This window comes from Monodon monoceros, unplaced genomic scaffold, assembly GCF_005190385.1.
Source record: "Monodon monoceros isolate NGI ecotype Baffin Bay Population unplaced genomic scaffold, NGI_Narwhal_1 Super_Scaffold_18, whole genome shotgun sequence".
In the NCBI taxonomy this organism is placed as follows: Eukaryota; Metazoa; Chordata; class Mammalia; order Artiodactyla; family Monodontidae; genus Monodon; species Monodon monoceros.
Genome location: NW_021703774.1, coordinates 148,181,772 through 148,200,179, shown reverse-complemented (window position 1 = coordinate 148,200,179; position 18,408 = coordinate 148,181,772). Strand labels below are relative to the sequence as shown.

At 48.5% G+C, this 18,408-nt stretch overlaps 1 protein-coding gene across 6 annotated transcripts in view; it reads left to right on the top strand.

Annotated features, from left to right (window-relative positions):
- The window catches only part of NFYC (nuclear transcription factor Y subunit gamma), a 63,372-nt gene extending 45,510 nt beyond the window's left edge, over positions 1-17,862 (top strand). For 3 of the 6 annotated variants that reach the window (XM_029228324.1, XM_029228323.1, XM_029228320.1), the window contains exons 5-10: positions 522-617; positions 5,465-5,638; positions 9,396-9,554; positions 13,067-13,174; positions 15,642-15,701; positions 16,659-17,827. In XM_029228324.1, the coding sequence (XP_029084157.1) occupies positions 522-617; positions 5,465-5,638; positions 9,396-9,554; positions 13,067-13,174; positions 15,642-15,701; positions 16,659-17,090 (1,029 nt within the window). In that variant the 3' untranslated portion in view covers positions 17,091-17,827. Of the gene's footprint in view, positions 1-521; positions 618-5,464; positions 5,639-9,395; positions 9,555-13,066; positions 13,175-15,641; positions 15,702-16,658 lie in introns of all 6 variants that reach the window. The other 3 variants (XM_029228326.1, XM_029228325.1, XM_029228321.1) reach the window with 2 other exon arrangements.
- Positions 17,863-18,408: the final 546 nt, after the last annotated feature.

Here is an 18,408-nt window from a genome sequence, read left to right as displayed (position 1 = left end):
GAACTAACATATATAGATCCAATGACTAGAAAATATTGCAAAAAGTTATTGAATTAGGATTTCAGCAAAGAGATTCAAAATAGATTATAACTACTTGTGAACCAAAGAGCCAAAATATTATTTAGGGGCTTAAAAAGTTATAAGGTTGAATGATAGTCTAACCTTGCTAACCACAGAATGACCAGAAACGTGTCAGTTAAGATTGCTAGATTTGTACAGATGTATCTGGAGGATGATAATTTAGGATCCAGCGGAAGTGGTAATAGTTGGAGCCTCAAATATACAGTTTGTAGAGCATGAGCTACATTTATCTCTTTTTTGTCAGTGTTTGTCCATCAGGTCTGGTCATTTGAAGTTTATAAGAGTTTGGTTGTACTACTTTTGGCCTGTAGGCTTGGCCATGGGTATTTAATTTGGCTTAGAAGTCATCATCTTACCTTACTTGTAACTTGGAGAGTAGAAAGCCAGGTGAACTAGTTTCTCCCCAGGCTAATTTTTCACTCTGCTTTTCTTTGTTACAGAGGAATGATATCGCCATGGCAATTACAAAATTTGATCAGTTTGACTTTCTCATCGATATTGTTCCAAGAGATGAGCTGAAACCACCAAAGCGTCAGGTGAGCTGGGAAAGCATTGCTCCTGCTGCTGCTGCTGCTGACTAGAGAGTGCCTTGCATCCTGGTGTCAGATACGCTCCTTTTCCTCTCGCAGCACAAGTCATTTGCTCTTCTTTTGCTTTTCTTTCTGTAGACAAGATCCATCCTTAACATCTCCTCCTGTTACTCATTTAGGGATGCTTTTAAGTCAGTGCCTCTGAGGTGGAATTTCAGTGAAAACAGACAAAATGAAAATGAAAGACTTTAGTTACAACAGTAAAGTGAAGCTCATTTCGAGGTATCCTAGGAAGTCCGTCAGAGTTCTTAATCTGGGATGGGAGAGCAAGTTACAGATTTTAGATTTCCAAGAAACAGCTTCTGTGTGTGCATAGTGGTGTCTGGAGTGAGTAGACTGGGTTTTCTCTTAGTCTAGATTGTGGTTCTCTGCACAGTGCGCTGGCTGCACATTAGAATCACCTGTTAGGGTTTAAAAACTACCAGTCCCTAGGCCCCGCCGCCTACACCAGCTGAATCAGAATCTGCGAGGGGGGGAGGCCCAGGCATTAGTGCTTTTTAAAGCTCTCCGGATGCTTTTAATGTGTAACCATATTTGAGAACCACCACTTAAGCAACCTTTCTAAGCAGTCATGAGAAAGAATGTGAGTGTCTGCCTTTCCTGGTCTTCTGTCTGCTCCTCTCCAGAGGTCACACCATTGTTTTTCAGCACTTTGGGTGCATAAAGCTCTTAATTGCAGTTGTGATAGACCCCTCTCCTGTATAGCTCATCATTTTAGGCATGCAGATTGCATGACTCACTAGATGTAGTAGAGATGCTTGGGGAATAGTGGCAGAGTCTGGCAGGAGCAAAGCTGAGCCTTGATCTGCTTTCTCTGTTTTGTTAATAAAATTTTAAGCGTTTTTAATGAATTATTTCATAGTGTATTGTCCTTAGAAACAGGAGTCATTCAGTGACGACCATTCTCCTGTGCCGTCTCACGTTAATAGCGAGTAGGAGAGTGTAGGAGAAGTGGGCATCTTAAACACCCTTTGTAATCCCGACCCTGCCTGAGGGTCTTTGGGTTAGCAAGCCCTCTGCACCTCCTTCCTAGAGCGGGGTGCCCCACTGCGTCTTCGTTCTTCCTGGGCAGTCTTTGCTGCTGTAAACATCCTTGACTGGAAGCTGTAAGGCGCTCCAGGGAGCTTTCAGTCGGATGTTTACAGCGGCAGGCTGCCACGGTCGTCCCGCTGTGCATCGCCTTTGAAACATTGCAGGTTTGTGCCCACGGCTCAGTTCCTCCTGTTAGTGCTTCCCTCCTCTCTGAGAAGTCACCACAACAAGAACTCAGACCACTTCGCTTCCTTCAGAACAGTTGATAGCATTCACCCATTCTCCTTGTTGGAATTTGTTTCAGAAGCCCCCTTTAGACCAAGGTGGTGAGCTCTGTGACAAAATCAGGCCTTGCTCGGGCTCCTTGCACCAACTCCTGCTTGTTCCCTGGGGCTGCCTGCCGAGCCAGCTGGCTAGAGAGAATGGTCATGTCCTCTCCCTTCCTCCAGCGTCCTCAGTGCTTGACTCTCTTAGGGTGTCAGAGAGCTCCTTGTTACATCCTAGCCTGACTCAGAATGCTATGATCCATCTCCTTTAAAGTGTGTCTAGCTGAAACAGCTCAGTTTCTGAACTGAACAGGTTCAGTTCTTTGCAGGTGTTCAGGCCATTGATCGGCATCCTATTCGGGAGAGCTACTGCCTGGCCTTTGAAAGGTTGAGATTGCTGAAAGCTGGCCTGAAATTCTAAGATAGCACTTTTAATCCTCTGTAGACATGATGTTTTCCCAAGCTCCAAATTGGCTGGCACCTTCCTTAAGTCCTTTAAAAGCGCCTCCTCTCCAGAACTCACCCTTTCTGAAGGAGGGAGCAGTTCATTCTTGCTACTGAAGCAAATGTGCTTTTTTCCAGTCTGGGGCTGGCTGCACAGCACTGTGGTGATGGCTCTAGGATGTGAGGCTGCTTGTTCTCTGGCGTTGTCTATCAGACTCTACTTCTGAAGAGATTCTAAGAGCAGGCACTCTGGTTGGGGAGGCCACTGCTAAAGCTGGGCAAGCGCCCCATTCTGGATTGATCCAGTCATTCAGAGATTGTTCTAGCACAGGGGGTGATTTCCCACTGCTCGGGAAAGAAACGAGCCAGAAATGCTGAGTTGTGCATCTAAGGCCCTTGACTTCCCTGAGGTGCGTGGGGATGTCTTCTTGTTCTTTGGGGAAGCAAGACCACTCAAGCAGAAGACAGTTGAGGCCTGACTCCTGCCCCACTAAAACTGTGAGTTGAAAGTTCCCGCTCATTGAAATGTCATTTCCTCTTCACCCATTTCTTTAAACCAATCATAATCACTCCCTTGCTAGCTTGACCTCCATTGGCGGAATGAGTATTCATAATGCAGAAGAAGCTTAGATATGCCTCCTTCCATTCCAGTGATTTGAGAGCTGTCATGCCTGTCCTCACAACACAAACCTTGGTGCCTCTATTTGATACTCACAGAAGTGTCCTAGACACTGCCTAGTTCATAAACAGTTTAAGAGCATACAGTAGGCATCATAGGAGAAGCTCTTTACATGTTCTCACAGCTTTTGGCAAGGGATATTTTAGCTTCTGAAAGTGGTACTTAAAGGGTTTGCTATTTGTCTGGCAAAAAGACCATATTCACTTGCAGATTAGCTACAGTCAAGGATAACTGGAGACAGAACAATGACAGGTCAGGGCTGGTAAATGCCAGTGGCTCCCTACTCCCTAAGACTTCCTACAAGTTAGTTCTAGGGGTCTTAGTCCTCTGTACCCTCTCATCACCCAAGAGCTTTTCCAAGTTAGTTTGGATTTCAGTGGTTGATGTTTCTTATAGAATGGGAAGGGAGTTCTGAGTGGAAAATAAATTCATTGAACCTATTTCAGGAGCCTTGAAAAGAGCAGTTGGCCTTTGTTTCTTCGCTAAGGAGGGTGTCAGTATTATCCCTGTCACAGCCAAGATCAAGTTGACTGGCTGACCTTTATTTATAATGGTGAGAAGTTGGAGTTGAAGTGGAGGTGATGTCACAGTTAAGTTGTTCTGGAAACTGAGACCTAGATGAAAATAAAAGGGGACCTCCTTTTTCTTCTGCCTCAGCATGATCATGTCCAGGGTTCAAACTGTTTGGGCCTGAAGCACAGAATACATTAACTTAGAAAGTTGGTTCATGTTTGAGGACTAGCTTAGAAACCCAGAATGTTACAAGTGTCTGCCTAGACTGGGTGAATGGCCATTAGGGAACCTTGTCATGCAGAGATCCAAGTTCCTCAGAGGCTAGATATCAGGAGTCCCAGTTTTAGTATCCTGGGCCCCCAGTTACCGGGCAAGCAAAAGAATACCCAACCCCGTTCTTTAGCAGACAGGCGTGTCTCCTGCACTACGGCCACAGAATCCTAGAGGTAGCAAGAAATTAGGGATTCTTTTCTATTGCTAACAACTGTTGGGTTCAAGAGAATTTTTCATACTCCCAACTTGGGTTAAAAAAAGTACTTTCCTACCTCCGGTTGTCTGCCCGGCTCTATGAATCCATTCATCATTCAGCAACTGCTTATTGAGTGCCTGCAAGGAGACAGGTGGTAGCGACAGTGGGGAGGGAGCAAGAGAGAGTGAGGCTTTGCCTTCATAGGGCTTTCATTCTAGCAGGGAAAGTAGTAGAATTTTCCAAGCAAGTACAAAAAAAGTGTAATGAGAAACGGACTGTGGAAGCACAGATTGGGGATGGGGTCAGTACCAACTTTGTAAATGTCACTCTGGAGAGCTTTGGTCCACAGGGTCTCTATAGTGTCTTCTTTTCCTCTTTCCTTGAACCTGGCAAACTTAGTCCAGAACATGGAAGTGAGTAAATTTAGCTGATATTTTGCTCAACAAGCCCAAGTGGTTGTATGTTTCTGTTGTTTTTGTTGTCCCAGGCAGGGCACCATGTGTCGCAGGGCCCTCCGGAGCAGACGCCGATCTGTGTCAGTGGTCAGGGGCCGGCCAACCCTGGACCCTCAGGCTGTAACCATGCCGTAGTGTGTGTAAACATCCTACACTCTCAGCTGTGAGCTCGAGGTGGCTGGGAGAGGGTTGTTTACTCCTTCTGCCATGGAAAACGTCAGCTGAAGAAGGAACGGTCTCTTCACCCAGCAGATCGGCCAGAGGCCACCCCACTGGAGGGCTGTCCCTCAGGCCCCCTGGGTTGCGCTTCTGTGGCTAAGTACCACCAAACCAGATGTGATGCTGGATAGACATGGCCTCAGTGACCACAGAGCTCTCGACATGCTCTGAAAAGCTGGGCTCTTGCCTACCAGTGTTCTTGATCCTGACATTTGATTCTGAAATTCCAATCCAGAAAAAGCCCTGTTTCCCTTTCCCCTGCTCGTTCCCTCCTGAGGTGGTGGGAACGAAATACAGAGAGTGCTGCCTATTTGGGAGATTGGGATCCAGCCTGAGAGCATGGTATTTGGGGTGCTTGCCGTTAGCACTCTTCTCAGGTCATAGGCCTTGACGGCATTTACTATCAGGCACTGCTAGTGCGTGGTTTTTAGTTACAGTAATTATTTGCCCATTTGCAACTCATCACGCAGTGGGTGATTACTCTGTACTCCAGAAAATTGGCTGTATGTTTTGTGAAGCCTATGGAATCTGTTATTTTTAGTGTGATTTAGCGCAACTGGTCTCTTCGAATCCCCTTTCTCTTGGCTGCAGATGTGGCGAGCTCAGCGTTCAGCAGGCAACTGCACAGAGCCCATTTGGGGGAAGAGCGGACGTTCACTGTGGCAGCTGCTGAGCCGGTTCTTTTCCTCTTACCTGCCCCTCCTTCTGCCCCACAGGAGGAGGTGCGCCAATCTGTGACTCCTGCCGAGCCCGTCCAGTACTACTTCACGCTGGCTCAGCAGCCCACTGCCGTCCAGGTCCAGGGACAGCAGCAAGGCCAGCAGACCACCAGCTCCACAACCACCATCCAGCCCGGGCAGATCATCATTGCACAGCCTCAGCAGGGCCAGGTCTGTGAACCGCGGAGGGTGCCGGCCCAGCCAGACAGCACCTCTTAGGTTTGGGATGGGCAAAGTGTGACTGGGGCAGAGGGGCGGTCAGATCACCCGGTCCTGTAGAGGACTGGATTTGAATTCTGGAGACCTGGGCTTTTCCCCAGATTCAGCCACTGAGGTGATGTGTCACCTGATCTCTCTGGACCCTGGTTTCCTTGTGGGTCATATGAGGAAAGTGCAGTGAGCAAGACATTCTCCAGGATCCCTAAAAAGTTTTAGGAGGAAAAAAAATCTTTATATTGCCCCCATGAAGAATAGTGACATTTTTTTTTTTTTTTTTGGCGGTACGTGGGCCTCTCACTGTTGTGGCCTCTCCCGTTGCGGAGCACAGGCTCCGGACGCGCAGGCTCAGCGGCCATGGCTCACGGGCCCAGCCACTCCGTGGCATGTGGGATCGTCCCGGACCGGGGCACGAACCCGTGTCCCCTGCATCGGCAGGCGGACTCTCAACCACTGCGCCACTAGGGAAGCCTAGTGACATCTTTTAAGTGGACTCCGTGCCTGCTGTCTGTGTCTCCCACCAGAATTGGAATTTGTACCCTCAAGGGGGAGATCAGGCATCATTGCCAGCTTGCATACCTCTCCTCTCCTTTTCCCCATCATTTCTGTGTCCCACCAAATTTGTGTTAGGTGACTTTGTTTTTACAATAGTAATCAGAAGGTTCCTTCTCTGTCTGAAAGCAGTTAACATCCACATGCTTGGGGATCACGAGAGGCTGAAGAGAACTATGTGTTTTTGTTTTTGCACGTCTTTATTGGAGTATAATTGCTTTACAGTGTGGTGTTAGTTTCTGCTGTACAACAAAGTGAGTCAGCTGTACGTATACATATGTCCCCATATCCCCTCCCTCTTGAGCCTCCCTCCCACTCTCCCTTTCCCACCCCTCTAGGTGGTCACAAAGCACTGAGCTGATCTCCCTGTGCTATGCGGCTGCTTCCCACTAGCTATCTATATTTGGTAGTGTATATATGTCAATGCTACTCTCACTTCGTCCCAGCTTCCCCGCCACCCCCGTGTCCTCAGGTCCATTCTGTACGTCTGCATCTTTATCCCTGTCCTGCCCCTAGGGAGAACTATGTTTTCTGAGCTCTGACTCCAGATTCCCTGCCAATCATTAATTTATTTATTCATCAAACATTGGACATCCTCTTAGATAAAGTCCAGTGCTATGTGTTGGGGACACAAGCATGAATAAAACAGTCCCTATTTCAAAGAATTCAAGAATCTAGTTGGGGCTACAAATACTTGAAGGTTACACCACTTGCCACGTGGGAAGTATAAGATATTCTTAGGATTGTGTAGAGGGTGTTATGGGAGCACTTCAAAGTGGGTACCTAACAAAGATGTGAGGGAGGTGGAAGGAGATGTCAGAGAAATTTCCCTGAAGGGAATAATATGAGTCTTAGAGGGAACAATGGAAATGAATCAAATAAAGAGGGAAGGAGGGCTTTCCCAGGAGAGGGCACAGCACGAGCAAAGGCTTGGAGGCGAGAAACAGCACGGGGAAAATGGTAGGAGGGGAGGGTACAGTCAGCATAGCGGAACGTCTAGGCAAGTTGAAAAGATAGGCAGAGGACACATCCCAAACAGCCATGTGTATTCTAGTAAGGAGCTGGGTTTGCCTAAAGAAAAAAAGGTTGGGACAGGGGTAGATTTAAATATTACTGTGATTTTAGGATTTATTCCCTGCCCATTTTCTTATCCATGTAACAGAAATTTATTGAGTGCTTGCTCTTTGCAAGACACAGTGTTAGGCAGACGGGGTTTAAAGATGATCACAGCCCAGTCCCTGCCTCAAGGCATCCGCTGCACCATGATGCCTGAGGGACTTTCTTTGGCTAATGTTTGTGCCTCTGCAGTGGTGAGAGCTTTACCTGCCAAAGGCTTATCCCTGTACAAAGCAAACTTCAAGGGAGTCTGCCAAGAGCTGGCTCTGATTGGCTGACCGTTCTAAGAAGCTCATGGCTGTTGTGCCCTGACAGCAGGGCATGCCATGTGTGATTTGACATCTGCCATGCTAGCACGAGCCCTCGTTTTCCTGAAACGATTTAGAAATACCTTGGAAATCCTCTTGGGAAAATTGAGTTGGTAGTACAGTGATGAGTTGGCAGTATGCATTTTTTTTAGTCAGCGAGAATTTCACCTACCTCTTCTTTGCCACCCCAGACTTGCTCAGCTTGGAGCTGATAAGGCTTGTGAGGGCAGTGAAGTTGGTTCCTCCCAGCATCTCCTGTTGTTTCGCTGTCTGGCTGGTTCAGGGTGGCCTTGTGCTGTGTCACACCTCCCCGGACCTACAGGAATCGTTGTTTCAAATTGAGTTCAGATACCTTTGCAGGACCAATACCTATTAAAGTTGGAAGAAAAGCGTAATTTGTTAAAGTGAATCCTGTGTTTTCTGTCATAAAATTGGAAACATTTATTACTGGAGGTTTGGGGAACAGGCTGAGTTGGAAATCATGGTGTGAGTATAGGAGGTGTTTCCTGTTGACCTAACCCACTGCTTGTATTGCCCTCTGTCATCTTTCTTCCCTACCCTCTTGCAGCTTGTAGTAATTTCTCCTTACCTAATAATCCCTTGAGCCCCATCTACAGTTCTCAGAACATATCCCCTTCCCTTGTAACTTTAGATGCAGTGTAGACCTGTGCAGTCAGAAAGTGAGAGCATCAGAATAACAGCATCGATTGAAGCCCAGGATTCATTAAGACTCTCAGAGTTGTCTTAAGAGGTGATTCTTAATTCAGAGTGGGGAGAAATCATATCCAAAGTGAGGGGTTGGGGTGCAGGTGTGGTTAAAGGGCTCCACTAGCACCACCGCCAGATGAACAAGGCTGGGATCTGTAATGGTCACATCTAGGGCTAAAGTTTTGAGATTAAAAGAAATGACTGATCCTTTTGACAGTTTGAATCTACTGTCTCTCAAAGGAGCAAGTTTCATTGGGCAGTCCTCTTAAGTGTGTGTGAAACACAGAATCTTCATATACATTAGACAGAAATTCCTTAAATCTGTGATTCCTGTTTCTAGAAAGTTAGAAGTCTGGCTTTATCAAATTCCGTTACTTACGGGTAGCCTCAGTTAAGGTCCAGGTCTTAACGGTGTCCAGGTCTTAAGGGTGTTTGCCTCGCCCGTGGAAAGCAGTGCTGTGATCCAGAGCAGCTGGCTGGCCAGAGTGGGCTGGAGCCGCTCTGCTGCTTGAATGGGGGTGAAAGCCAGTGTGCCTTTATGTTTCTTCCAGTGTCCTGCATGCCTGAGAAGGAGCCCAGGGTCCTGAGCTTAGTTAACCCATACTGATCCCACTTCCCATTTAGTTTGCCCTCTAAACTCACCTGCTCCAGACTTGACTTCAGCCATGTCTCAGGCAAATTATCGTGGTTGCTTTTGATTCTCTTGTACCGTATGTGCCTTTCTATCATTGAAGGGGCTGTGAAGAGTTGAAACGTTTGAAGCATAGAGGTATTCCGGGCCGAGGCAAATATTCTGTACTCTGAGTCTAAAAATCCGTTTGGCCTTCCTGTCTTTTATTTTGGAGAGTGACTTGAACAGTGCTCTGAGCCCAAAGGACTCTGTAGGTTGAGTATTGTTAGTGTTGCGATGAGGTCAGGCATTCATGGAGGGGGTTTGCTCCCGGCGAACTGCTCGTTATTAACCCCTTGGTAGGCCTAATGGCTCTGGGCTGGAGCTCAGTCAGCTTTCTCATGACTCTTCCTTCCAGACCACCCCCGTGACCATGCAGGTTGGAGAAGGTCAGCAGGTGCAGATTGTCCAGGCCCAGCCGCAGGGTCAAGCCCAGCAGGCCCAGAGCGGCACTGGCCAGACCATGCAGGTGATGCAGCAGATCATTACGAACACAGGAGAGATCCAGCAGATCCCGGTAAGTCCTGCCCCGCCTTAAGGTCTGCGTAGCACTTTGCTCAGCAGTGTAACAGGAAATAGTTAAAGATTTTACACACGCGCGCACACACACACACACACGTACACACACTTTGTTATAAACCTATATTCCCATTACCCCAAACCACAACTTGCTTCACTGTATACGCCCTGCTTTCCTTTAATCCAGGTTCGGGCTCACCACGATGGGGCAGCTCCTCTCCATTTCCCCTCACTCGGCCTACGCAGAGAAGTCATTGTAACCACTATTCTGTGCCAAGGCCCAAAGGCCCTGTGAGGCAGTCCTAGTCCTGTCTTTTGATTTGCAGAGATTAAGAGGGAGGTGTATAGAGAAGGCCATAAATACACATGTTGCGTATTCATGAGTCAGTTCCCAGTGGAGCCTGCAGCAAGGTGTAATTTTGGCTTTCATTTAACTTATCCATTCCTTCACTGTGGACTGCTACTTCCTGTGTGCCTTGAGGGATTTCATTTCTTAGATTTGTTGGCTTTTTCACTTGTACTTGTTCTTTGGTGGAAAAAAAAAAAAGGTCCTTGTCTTAACACTTGCCATCTATTCATTGGTCAATTTGCCACAAAAAAATGTGGAAAATGAGTGACATGGAGCAGGCCTGTTCCTGCCCCTTGCCCTTCCTATTGTAAATGAAATGTAGGCACATACAGAAACTCACTTGGACTTGGTTAACCACTTTCTTTTTGAAGAAAGTTCAGAAAGTATGCTCAACTCTGTTTTGGGGACTGTTCTTCTTAACAGAGTAATAGGCCAGGAGAAAGCTTAGGAAAGGGGGGTGTGTGCATCCCTCTGTTTACCTCTTCCCTTTTCATCTCTCTCTCTCTCTCCCCCTCCCATCCCCCGCTCCCTTTCCTTCCCCCACGGCGTGGGGCTGGGGGTGGTGACGCGCCACACACACACACACACACACACACACACACACACACACACACACACACACACACACACACCAATTCCAGATTCGTTGCAGCCACCAGCCCATGACTTCTCTCACAAATGGTTCTCATTTTTGCATGTGGGGGCACCAAAACAAGTTCAGCTAAGCCAGAGAAGAGTTCACACTTCGTAGTAACTTTTTTTTTTTTTAATAAATTTATTTTATTTATTTATTGTTTTTGGCTGCATTGGGTCTTTGTTGCTGCGCATGGGCTTTTCTCTGATTGTGGAGAGTGGGGGCTACTCTTCGTTGCAATGCACGGGCTTCTCATTGCGGTGGCTTCTCCCGTTGTGGAGCACGGGCTCTAGGCACGTGGGCTCCAGTAGTTGTGGCACGTGGGCTCAGTAGTTGTGGCTCGCGGGCTCTAGAGCGCGGGCTCAGTAGTTGTGGCGCACGGGCTTAGTTGCTCCGCGGCATGTGGGATCTTCCCGGACCAGGGCTGGAACCCGTGTCCCCTGCATTGGCAGGCAGACTCCCAACCACTGCGCCACCAGGGAAGCCCTGTAGTAACTTTAACTTGAGTCTTTTAAAGCCTCTGGGGCACAGAAGACTTGTTGCAGAATTTAGGACCTGGTCTTCACTGTATACCTTCTGCACGAGTCTGCATTTCTAAACTCACCAGAGTGCTCGTATTAGTGATGACCTTTAGGAAGGAAGCTTTGCTCCTCTTTTGAAAGCCCAGGGGGTAGGCTTGTTTGCTCTGTAATTTTAAAAAGGTGTGAGCGTCCCCAGGCCTACCCTTGTGGTAGAGGACTGAAGGGCAGAGCATCACCAGTACCTAAACACAAGCCTGAAAGAAGAGCTTGCTTCTAAGAACTGCTTGGAACTGTTTGGCTCACAGCTTTTCAGTCACATTTGAGTTTCTGCAAAAGAGCTCTTCTCAGCTGGGAAATGTAAAATCCCTATGGCCAGCAGTATACCTTCCCCCACTCCTGGGACAAGGCTTCGGTCTTTCATCCCATGTTCCTCAGCAGGAGTTCTGGTGACTCCTGGTACCAGCCACCATCAGCCTTGGCAGATGAGGTTTCCCAAGCCTCCACCCAGCTGTCTTCCTCCCCATAAGCAACTTAATGTTGCCTGGAAGCCACACTGTGGGATGTAGTGGGGAGTTTAGGCTTGGCATCACAACTTCCCAGCAGCTCCTCTTGGCATGTTCTCAGGAGAGAAATGACTACAGGTCACAATACCTTGCCCTGTCTCCTTTGAACCAGATTATTAATGGGTTTAGATTTTGTGTCCCTCCATCTTGCCTTAAGCGGACAATTCTGGAACGTTCTACCAGGAACTTCAGTGTTAGTCTTTTCTTGGTGGTTCAAATCCTCATTGAGTCTGAAGTTTCAGGGAAGCAGTTTGATTTAACACTGCATGCAGAAGCTTCCTCCTGTCAGCATTTTCCTCATGGAAGTAAAAGCCCCTGCAATGAAGTTAGCTCTTGAAGGCAAGGGGGAATTTTGCTCCAGGACATGGGAGCAAAAGCTCACCCTCAAGAAGCTCACCCTTACAAGCAAAGCAGGCTAGGCAGCTAGGGAGGGTGGTGTCTGGGCCTCCAGGTAGAGAGAGACCAAATCTGCTGGTCCTCCTGGAGCCGCCTTCATCCCCCACATCCTGAGTGTGGCTGTCCGTAGTCCTCCTTTGCTGACTCTTTTCTCTGCTGACTGGTCCTCTCCTCATCCCCATGCTCACTAATGCTTTCGTGCTACGCTGTAGCATTAAGAGCCTGAGTTAAGGCTTTTAGCACACAATTAAATGCAGCATGTGGTATTATTGTATTATCTGAGACTTAATCTTAAGCATGAGGGACTTTAAGGGCATTTTTGTAGCTTTGGTTTCCGATGATGGGGTTTTATGTGAAAGGTTTATTGATTCAGCTTCCCTTTGGGAGGTATTTGGCCAGAAGCTAGTGCTGAACACCAAGGATCCTAAAAGTCCCACAGACCCCTATTGGTCCTGGCTCTTGGGGACAGAGATAGTAAAGTGGGCCAGCTTTCTCTTCCAAGATGTGCAGCATGGGGCTGGGCAGTTCTAGGGCTGTGGTGCGGAGTGATGGCCGTCGGCTTTGGTTACTCCTGGCAGACTCCGGGGCTCTTCTCAGTATTAGATCAGCCGTCCCGGGGACAGGGGTGGGGAAGGGTGGAGACGGAGGGGAGAAAGGCCCCACACTTACGGTATAAGCGTTCCGATAATGTCAGACAGTCTTTGGCATCAAATCTTAACGTAAACTGTGAGCAAATAGCTAAGAGCCAGTGAATGTTGAGGGTCCAGCCGTGCTGTCCTCACATACATGACAAGATCCTCTGGGAATTTTTCCCCAAGTCCATTCAAGGAACATATTCTCTTTTGTGTTGTGTGACTTACGGGGTAGGGATATTATGGTTTTGCTTGTTTGGGTTTCTGTTAAAAAGGAACTTTTCAGGGTCGGCCTTTTTGGAGGGGTCGGGGTGGGGACGGGTAGGGGACAGTCACCATATCTTGCCATGGAAAGTTTGCTTGTTTGAGGTTGCATTCAGTCTCCGGTGGTTTGTTTGTCTCTGCCCCTGCCTAGGTGCAGCTGAATGCCGGCCAGCTGCAGTATATTCGCTTAGCCCAGCCTGTATCGGGCACCCAGGTTGTGCAGGGACAGATCCAGACGCTTGCCACCAATGCTCAACAGGTATGTGCTGCAGAGATTCAGGGCTTGAGTTGGGAACCAGCTGGAGCTGGCTTCTGACAAAGTGCTCAGCACACAACTCTCGCCACCTCATCCTTCAGCAAGAGCCGCCTCCACCCCCCGCACGTCTGTTCTGCACCCCAAGGGACAGATGGGGTTTATCGGAGGATTGGATTCAAAGTGTGTCTCTTACCATCGTGCTCTTGAGCGACAAGGAAACTCAAGGCAGGGGAAGCCTCAAGGATACTTGAAGAAAGCCCAGTGTGTGTGTGCGCAGGTCTGACTGGAGGAAGCCTTCTGACAGACTGCCTCATCGTCAGGCTGAGTTTCCATCTTTAAACCTGATGACTGTTGTGATCTGGCACCTCCTGTGCCCCTTGGAAAGCTACTTAGGTTTTTACTTCTACCTTCTCATGCACCCCTAACCAGAGACTGCCCTCCTCATCTCCTCTCATGCCCTGAGATATTGAAGGCTGAGCCACAGGTGCCGAGGGGGCTGCCTCCCTGGGCTTGGGGATTGGGGGATGTGGGTATTATTTGCAGGGGATGGGGGGTGCTGGACAAGGGGAGGCATTGTTAATCAATTCTTTTGCCTCAGACCCAAAAAAAGAAGCGATCGTTAAAAAGCTGGACTCGTCTGGCCCAGTTGCATTTTGGTGATGTATCTATTGACAGTGGTGACAGAGCTGAGTTTGTAGAGCAGGTCTCCAAAGATCTCATTTGGGAAAATATGAGGAATGAGCCAAAAGCAGGGCTTCTGAGTTCCATATAGTCTCTGGGATCTTTAAAGGCCCACTCTAAACCCATTTCTTGGCTTGCATAAGAATATGGGCTTTTCCCTAATTTCCTGGGGCTCATTGACGTGGAATCAGATCTCAAGATTGGTCCCACCCTTTAGTGTACCCCTCTTTTTTTTTTTTTTTAAAAAAAAAACTTGTAAGATTCTAGCCTGGGATCCAGAAACTTTCTATGGCACAGGGTGGGAGGAAATGAGAAGGAAGAGTTCTTGGTTCCCCAGAGGTCAGTTTTGAGACCAGGAACTAAAGCCAGAAAGTGGGGAAAGTTGGGTGTATAGAGAGGAAGGAGTGAAGCAAGAAGAGGGTGCCTGAGGACAGAGTCTGTGTAACAACAGATTGTAATTATAACAACGTGGCACTTCGTAGGTGCTCAGTAAACGTTTGTTGAATGAATGTTAACGTGTAAATGGAATTTAAAGGTGAATGAAACTCTTCTCAACTGATGTGAAGGGCAATCCTGCTGGCCACAGGGCACAGTTAAAACCTTCTCCTCTATGACGAATATTTTCCATTTGTCTCAGGATCATTCATTTATTCTGCAGATATTTCTTCAATATCAATTTACTTTGCACTGAGAGATAGACAAAACTTAGCTCCTGCCCTCAAGCAGGTGGGAGGAGAAAGACCCAAAACAAAGAACACTAGTAAGAAACCCTCATGAAGCCCTTTCATACCTGTCCCCTTGTTTTCCTCATAGCTTCATGGGTAGACCCGATGGGTTGTTTTTGGCCCATTGTGAGGACACTCGAGAAGACAGTCCTTACCTTGCAGGGTGGCTGTGATGATTCCAGGAGAAGGTACACAGAAAACATTAGCTAGTCAAATGTTCCATAGATAACATATACGCACACAAACATTCTTCAGTCTTTTTTCTGGTCTACCAAGCTGTCTGCAGCAACTGGCATTATACGATGCAGTTCTCCATGTCTGTAAACTTCCTTTAAAATGTATTTAAAATGCCCACATAAGATTTTAAGCACATGTGATAAATGTTTTCCTTACCGCCCCCCCCGCCCCCCCGCCTTGGCCCAGAGGGTTGCACGTGGCCTCTCTCGGAAAAAGTACTTCATAGGTTTGCCACAAGGGCTTCCAGGGCCAAGGCCACCTGCTCGCCAGGGTGTTTCATATTCCAGTCAGATAATCTGGGTGATACGGGTTTGGTTTGGAGCCCACCTTCCAAGCATGAAAGGGACCACTCACCAGTTTGCCCAGTGTTTTGCAATCTGCCTTCACTGGTTGAAAGACAGACTCTTAGGGTTTCTGCCTAAACCATAAATGTTATGCCCTGTCCTGTCAGTACCTAGGAGCTAGGTGTTTTTGTTTGACTTGAGCCTCAGGCCCCAGAAAGACTTTTTTAGCAAGGGACTGGTTTCGGTGGGGCGGGGGGTAGTTAGGTGGACATTAAGAGAGATGGTTGCAGAAGTTGAATATTGCATGCTCCGGGGTCCTGTATGTGGTGCCAACTCTGAGTAGCTGTCTGTGCTACGGGGTGGGGAGGGACCCTTGTTTTCCTGCTACTCATCAAGCCCCTGTTCTGTGCCAGGCCTCATTCTGGGCACTTTATGTGCATTGTCCTTTTGATCTTCACGACCCTCTCCTGGCTGGTGGGCTGGTGGACTAGTGGACCAGACCCTGCAGCTGATCTGCCTACTTTGCCGTCTTGATTCCTACAGATCACACAGACAGAGGTCCAGCAAGGACAGCAGCAGTTCAGCCAGTTCACGGATGGACAGGTAGGACACCCAGCCTAGGCAGGAGCAGAGGGTGAGGAGTTGTGACAGGGTAGCAGGTGATATCTGTGGGTTTGGATGGCTAGGGCAACTGTCCCATCATCTGTTGACAGTGAGTGGACAGAAATTGTTGAAACAACAGTCTTGCCTATCCTCTAGATTTATAGACTTGGTGGGAGTTGACAATAATCCTAGACATCATGTAGCCCCAGTCCCCGTTTTACAGATGAGTGAACTGAGCCCTGGAGGTGGGAAGTGCCTTGTCTGTGCTTGCTTAGCTGTTCATTGCAGAACCAGGACTAGCATGAAGGTCTCCTGTTTCCTTTCTTTAAGAATAGTTTTTCTCTAAGCCACGCTCCTTTTAATCTCATGGATTAGTTGAAACGCAGAGAACATGTGACCTCTCAAGCTCTCTAGGTGCCTGGAATTCAGTAATTCTAAACTCGTGAGGAAGGGATCTTCCCTTTGCCGGCCCCCTTTCCCTTCGCACTATCTTGCCAGAGACCCCTGAGGACGTGATAGGATGACATGCCTAAGCCCATGCTCTCTGCTGCCCAGAGAGGAGAGGAACTGGCGTCAGGACCCAACTCTGGCTTCTGCCAGCACCAGATGCCAGGCTCACATGCCCGGGCTGCTGTGGCAGGGGGTCTTAGCTTTTGGTTTCTTTTGGAAACACCTGAGAAATCATGTCCAGTTGGCCCTAACCTTCCGTAGTGGCTACGCGAGCATCTTCGCGGGTCTTCGCTGTAGTAAGCATTTAATCCCAGGTGACCTGCCTCCCCGTCAGGGCCCATGCAGGAGATGGAGATTCAGCGTAGCCTCAGCCTGAGCCAGACATTCTGAGGAAAAGAGGAGAAGGGGTAATCCCTACTGCCCCTGCCAGTGAGGATTACTGAGTTGGGGAAATGCTGACTTCCAAGCTGCTGGTACAGTGGTTCAAATTGCTTGTGTTTGTCACAGAGGAACAGCGTGCAGCAAGCTCGAGGCTCTGAGCTAACGGGAGAGGCAGAGCCCAGAGAAGTGAAAGCCACAGGAAATGCAACTCCCTGCACCTCTTCCCCGCCCACCACACATACCCCCTCTCACCGGGCTGGTGCCTCCTGTGTCTGCTGCTCCCAACCACAGCAGAACTCCACTTCCCCTCCTCCCTCTGATGCCTTGCAATGGGTGGTGGTTGAGGTATCTGGGGCCCCCAACCAACTCGAGGCCCATAGGGAGCTGCATGCCCCTCTCCCAGGGGTGACCTCACTCTCTCCTCTCCACCCCTCGCAGCAGCTCTACCAGATCCAGCAAGTCACCATGCCTGCCGGCCAGGACCTCGCCCAACCCATGTTCATCCAGTCAGCCAACCAGCCCTCCGACGGGCAGGCCCCCCAGGTGACCGGCGACTGAGGGCCTGAGCTGGCAAGGCCAAGGACACCCAACACAATTTTTGCCATACAGCCCCGGGCAATGGGCACAGCCTCCCTCCCCAGAGGACCCTGCCGACCTCAGCGCCTCCCGCAGGCTAGGACACTGGTGCGCTACGCCCGACGCCCGGGGGCGGAGGTTCTCCAACAGGAAGATGCAGTATTTTTTATTTCCTTTTTCCCTTTTTTTGTCTCCACGGAATCAGTATTTCAATATGTTGAGCTGTGTGTCCAATGCTATGAAATGAAAATAATAAATAACATATTTATGGCATTTTCTTGAAGAGTGTGGTTGAAGAAATATTTCTTTTGTTTCTCTTTTTTTGGTTCTTACTGCCACTTCTTTTAGGAGCAAATCTCAGGGGTGTATGTAATCTCCTGACTCTTAGAACAGCTGCTGACCCAGGATTTACCACCTTGTTCTGCCCTCAGGTGAAATTAGGTGACCGTGTGTAGCTTCTTTTTCACTAGTGCTCCTCTCCCCGCGTCCCTGCTCTTGCCCCAGAGCTCTGTGGATTTGCATCAGAGGCCATGGAAACATTCCATGCATTTAAGAGACTCATTTGCCATGGGGAGTGGATGGTTTCATTCCCAAACCCTTCTCTTCCAGGGACTCAAGGAGACTAGGACTTTGTGTATTTGCCCCCCATCCCCCAGTTTTAATTTTATTTTTAAATGCATTAAAAATTATGCTAGTCTCCTTTGCTGCATGGACTTCAAACTGCATGAAATGCAATAAATCTCATTTTAGATAATTTGGAGTCTGGGTTTCTGTGTCTGGGGACATTCATGGGACCACTTTGCTTGGGAAAGGCTTGGAAAGGTTCGTCTGCCCTCAGGTTGGGTGTCTGTGAAGGAGGGGGACACGTCCCTTGTGAGGAGGGAGGATGTCCAAAGCAAGGGGAACTTGAGCTGCATGTCTGATTCAAATTGAGATCTTCAGCTGATTTAAAAAATGACGTTCATTTTTTAAACGTTCGTCAGAACGTTTGCTGCTCAGAGTTGCCTGCCTGCCTTATTTCCTGGACTACGTATGACACGTGGGCCAGATTCAGCCTGTGTCCTTCTTGGCTGAGGGTGAAGAGAGCATCTCTCATGGAGAAAGCTTTCTCTGTCCTTAAGCAAGGACTCGAGTACGTCCCTCCACTCCTGTCTCGGCACAGGCTGGCACTCTGAGCTGCCTGCTGTGGCCATGCCCATTACCAAAGTCATGGATGGCATCTGCCATGGAGGGTAGCCCAAGCCCCTTGTCAGCCAGCAGGTCAGAAGGGTTCTACAGCCAGGGCTTGAAAGTATGGAGA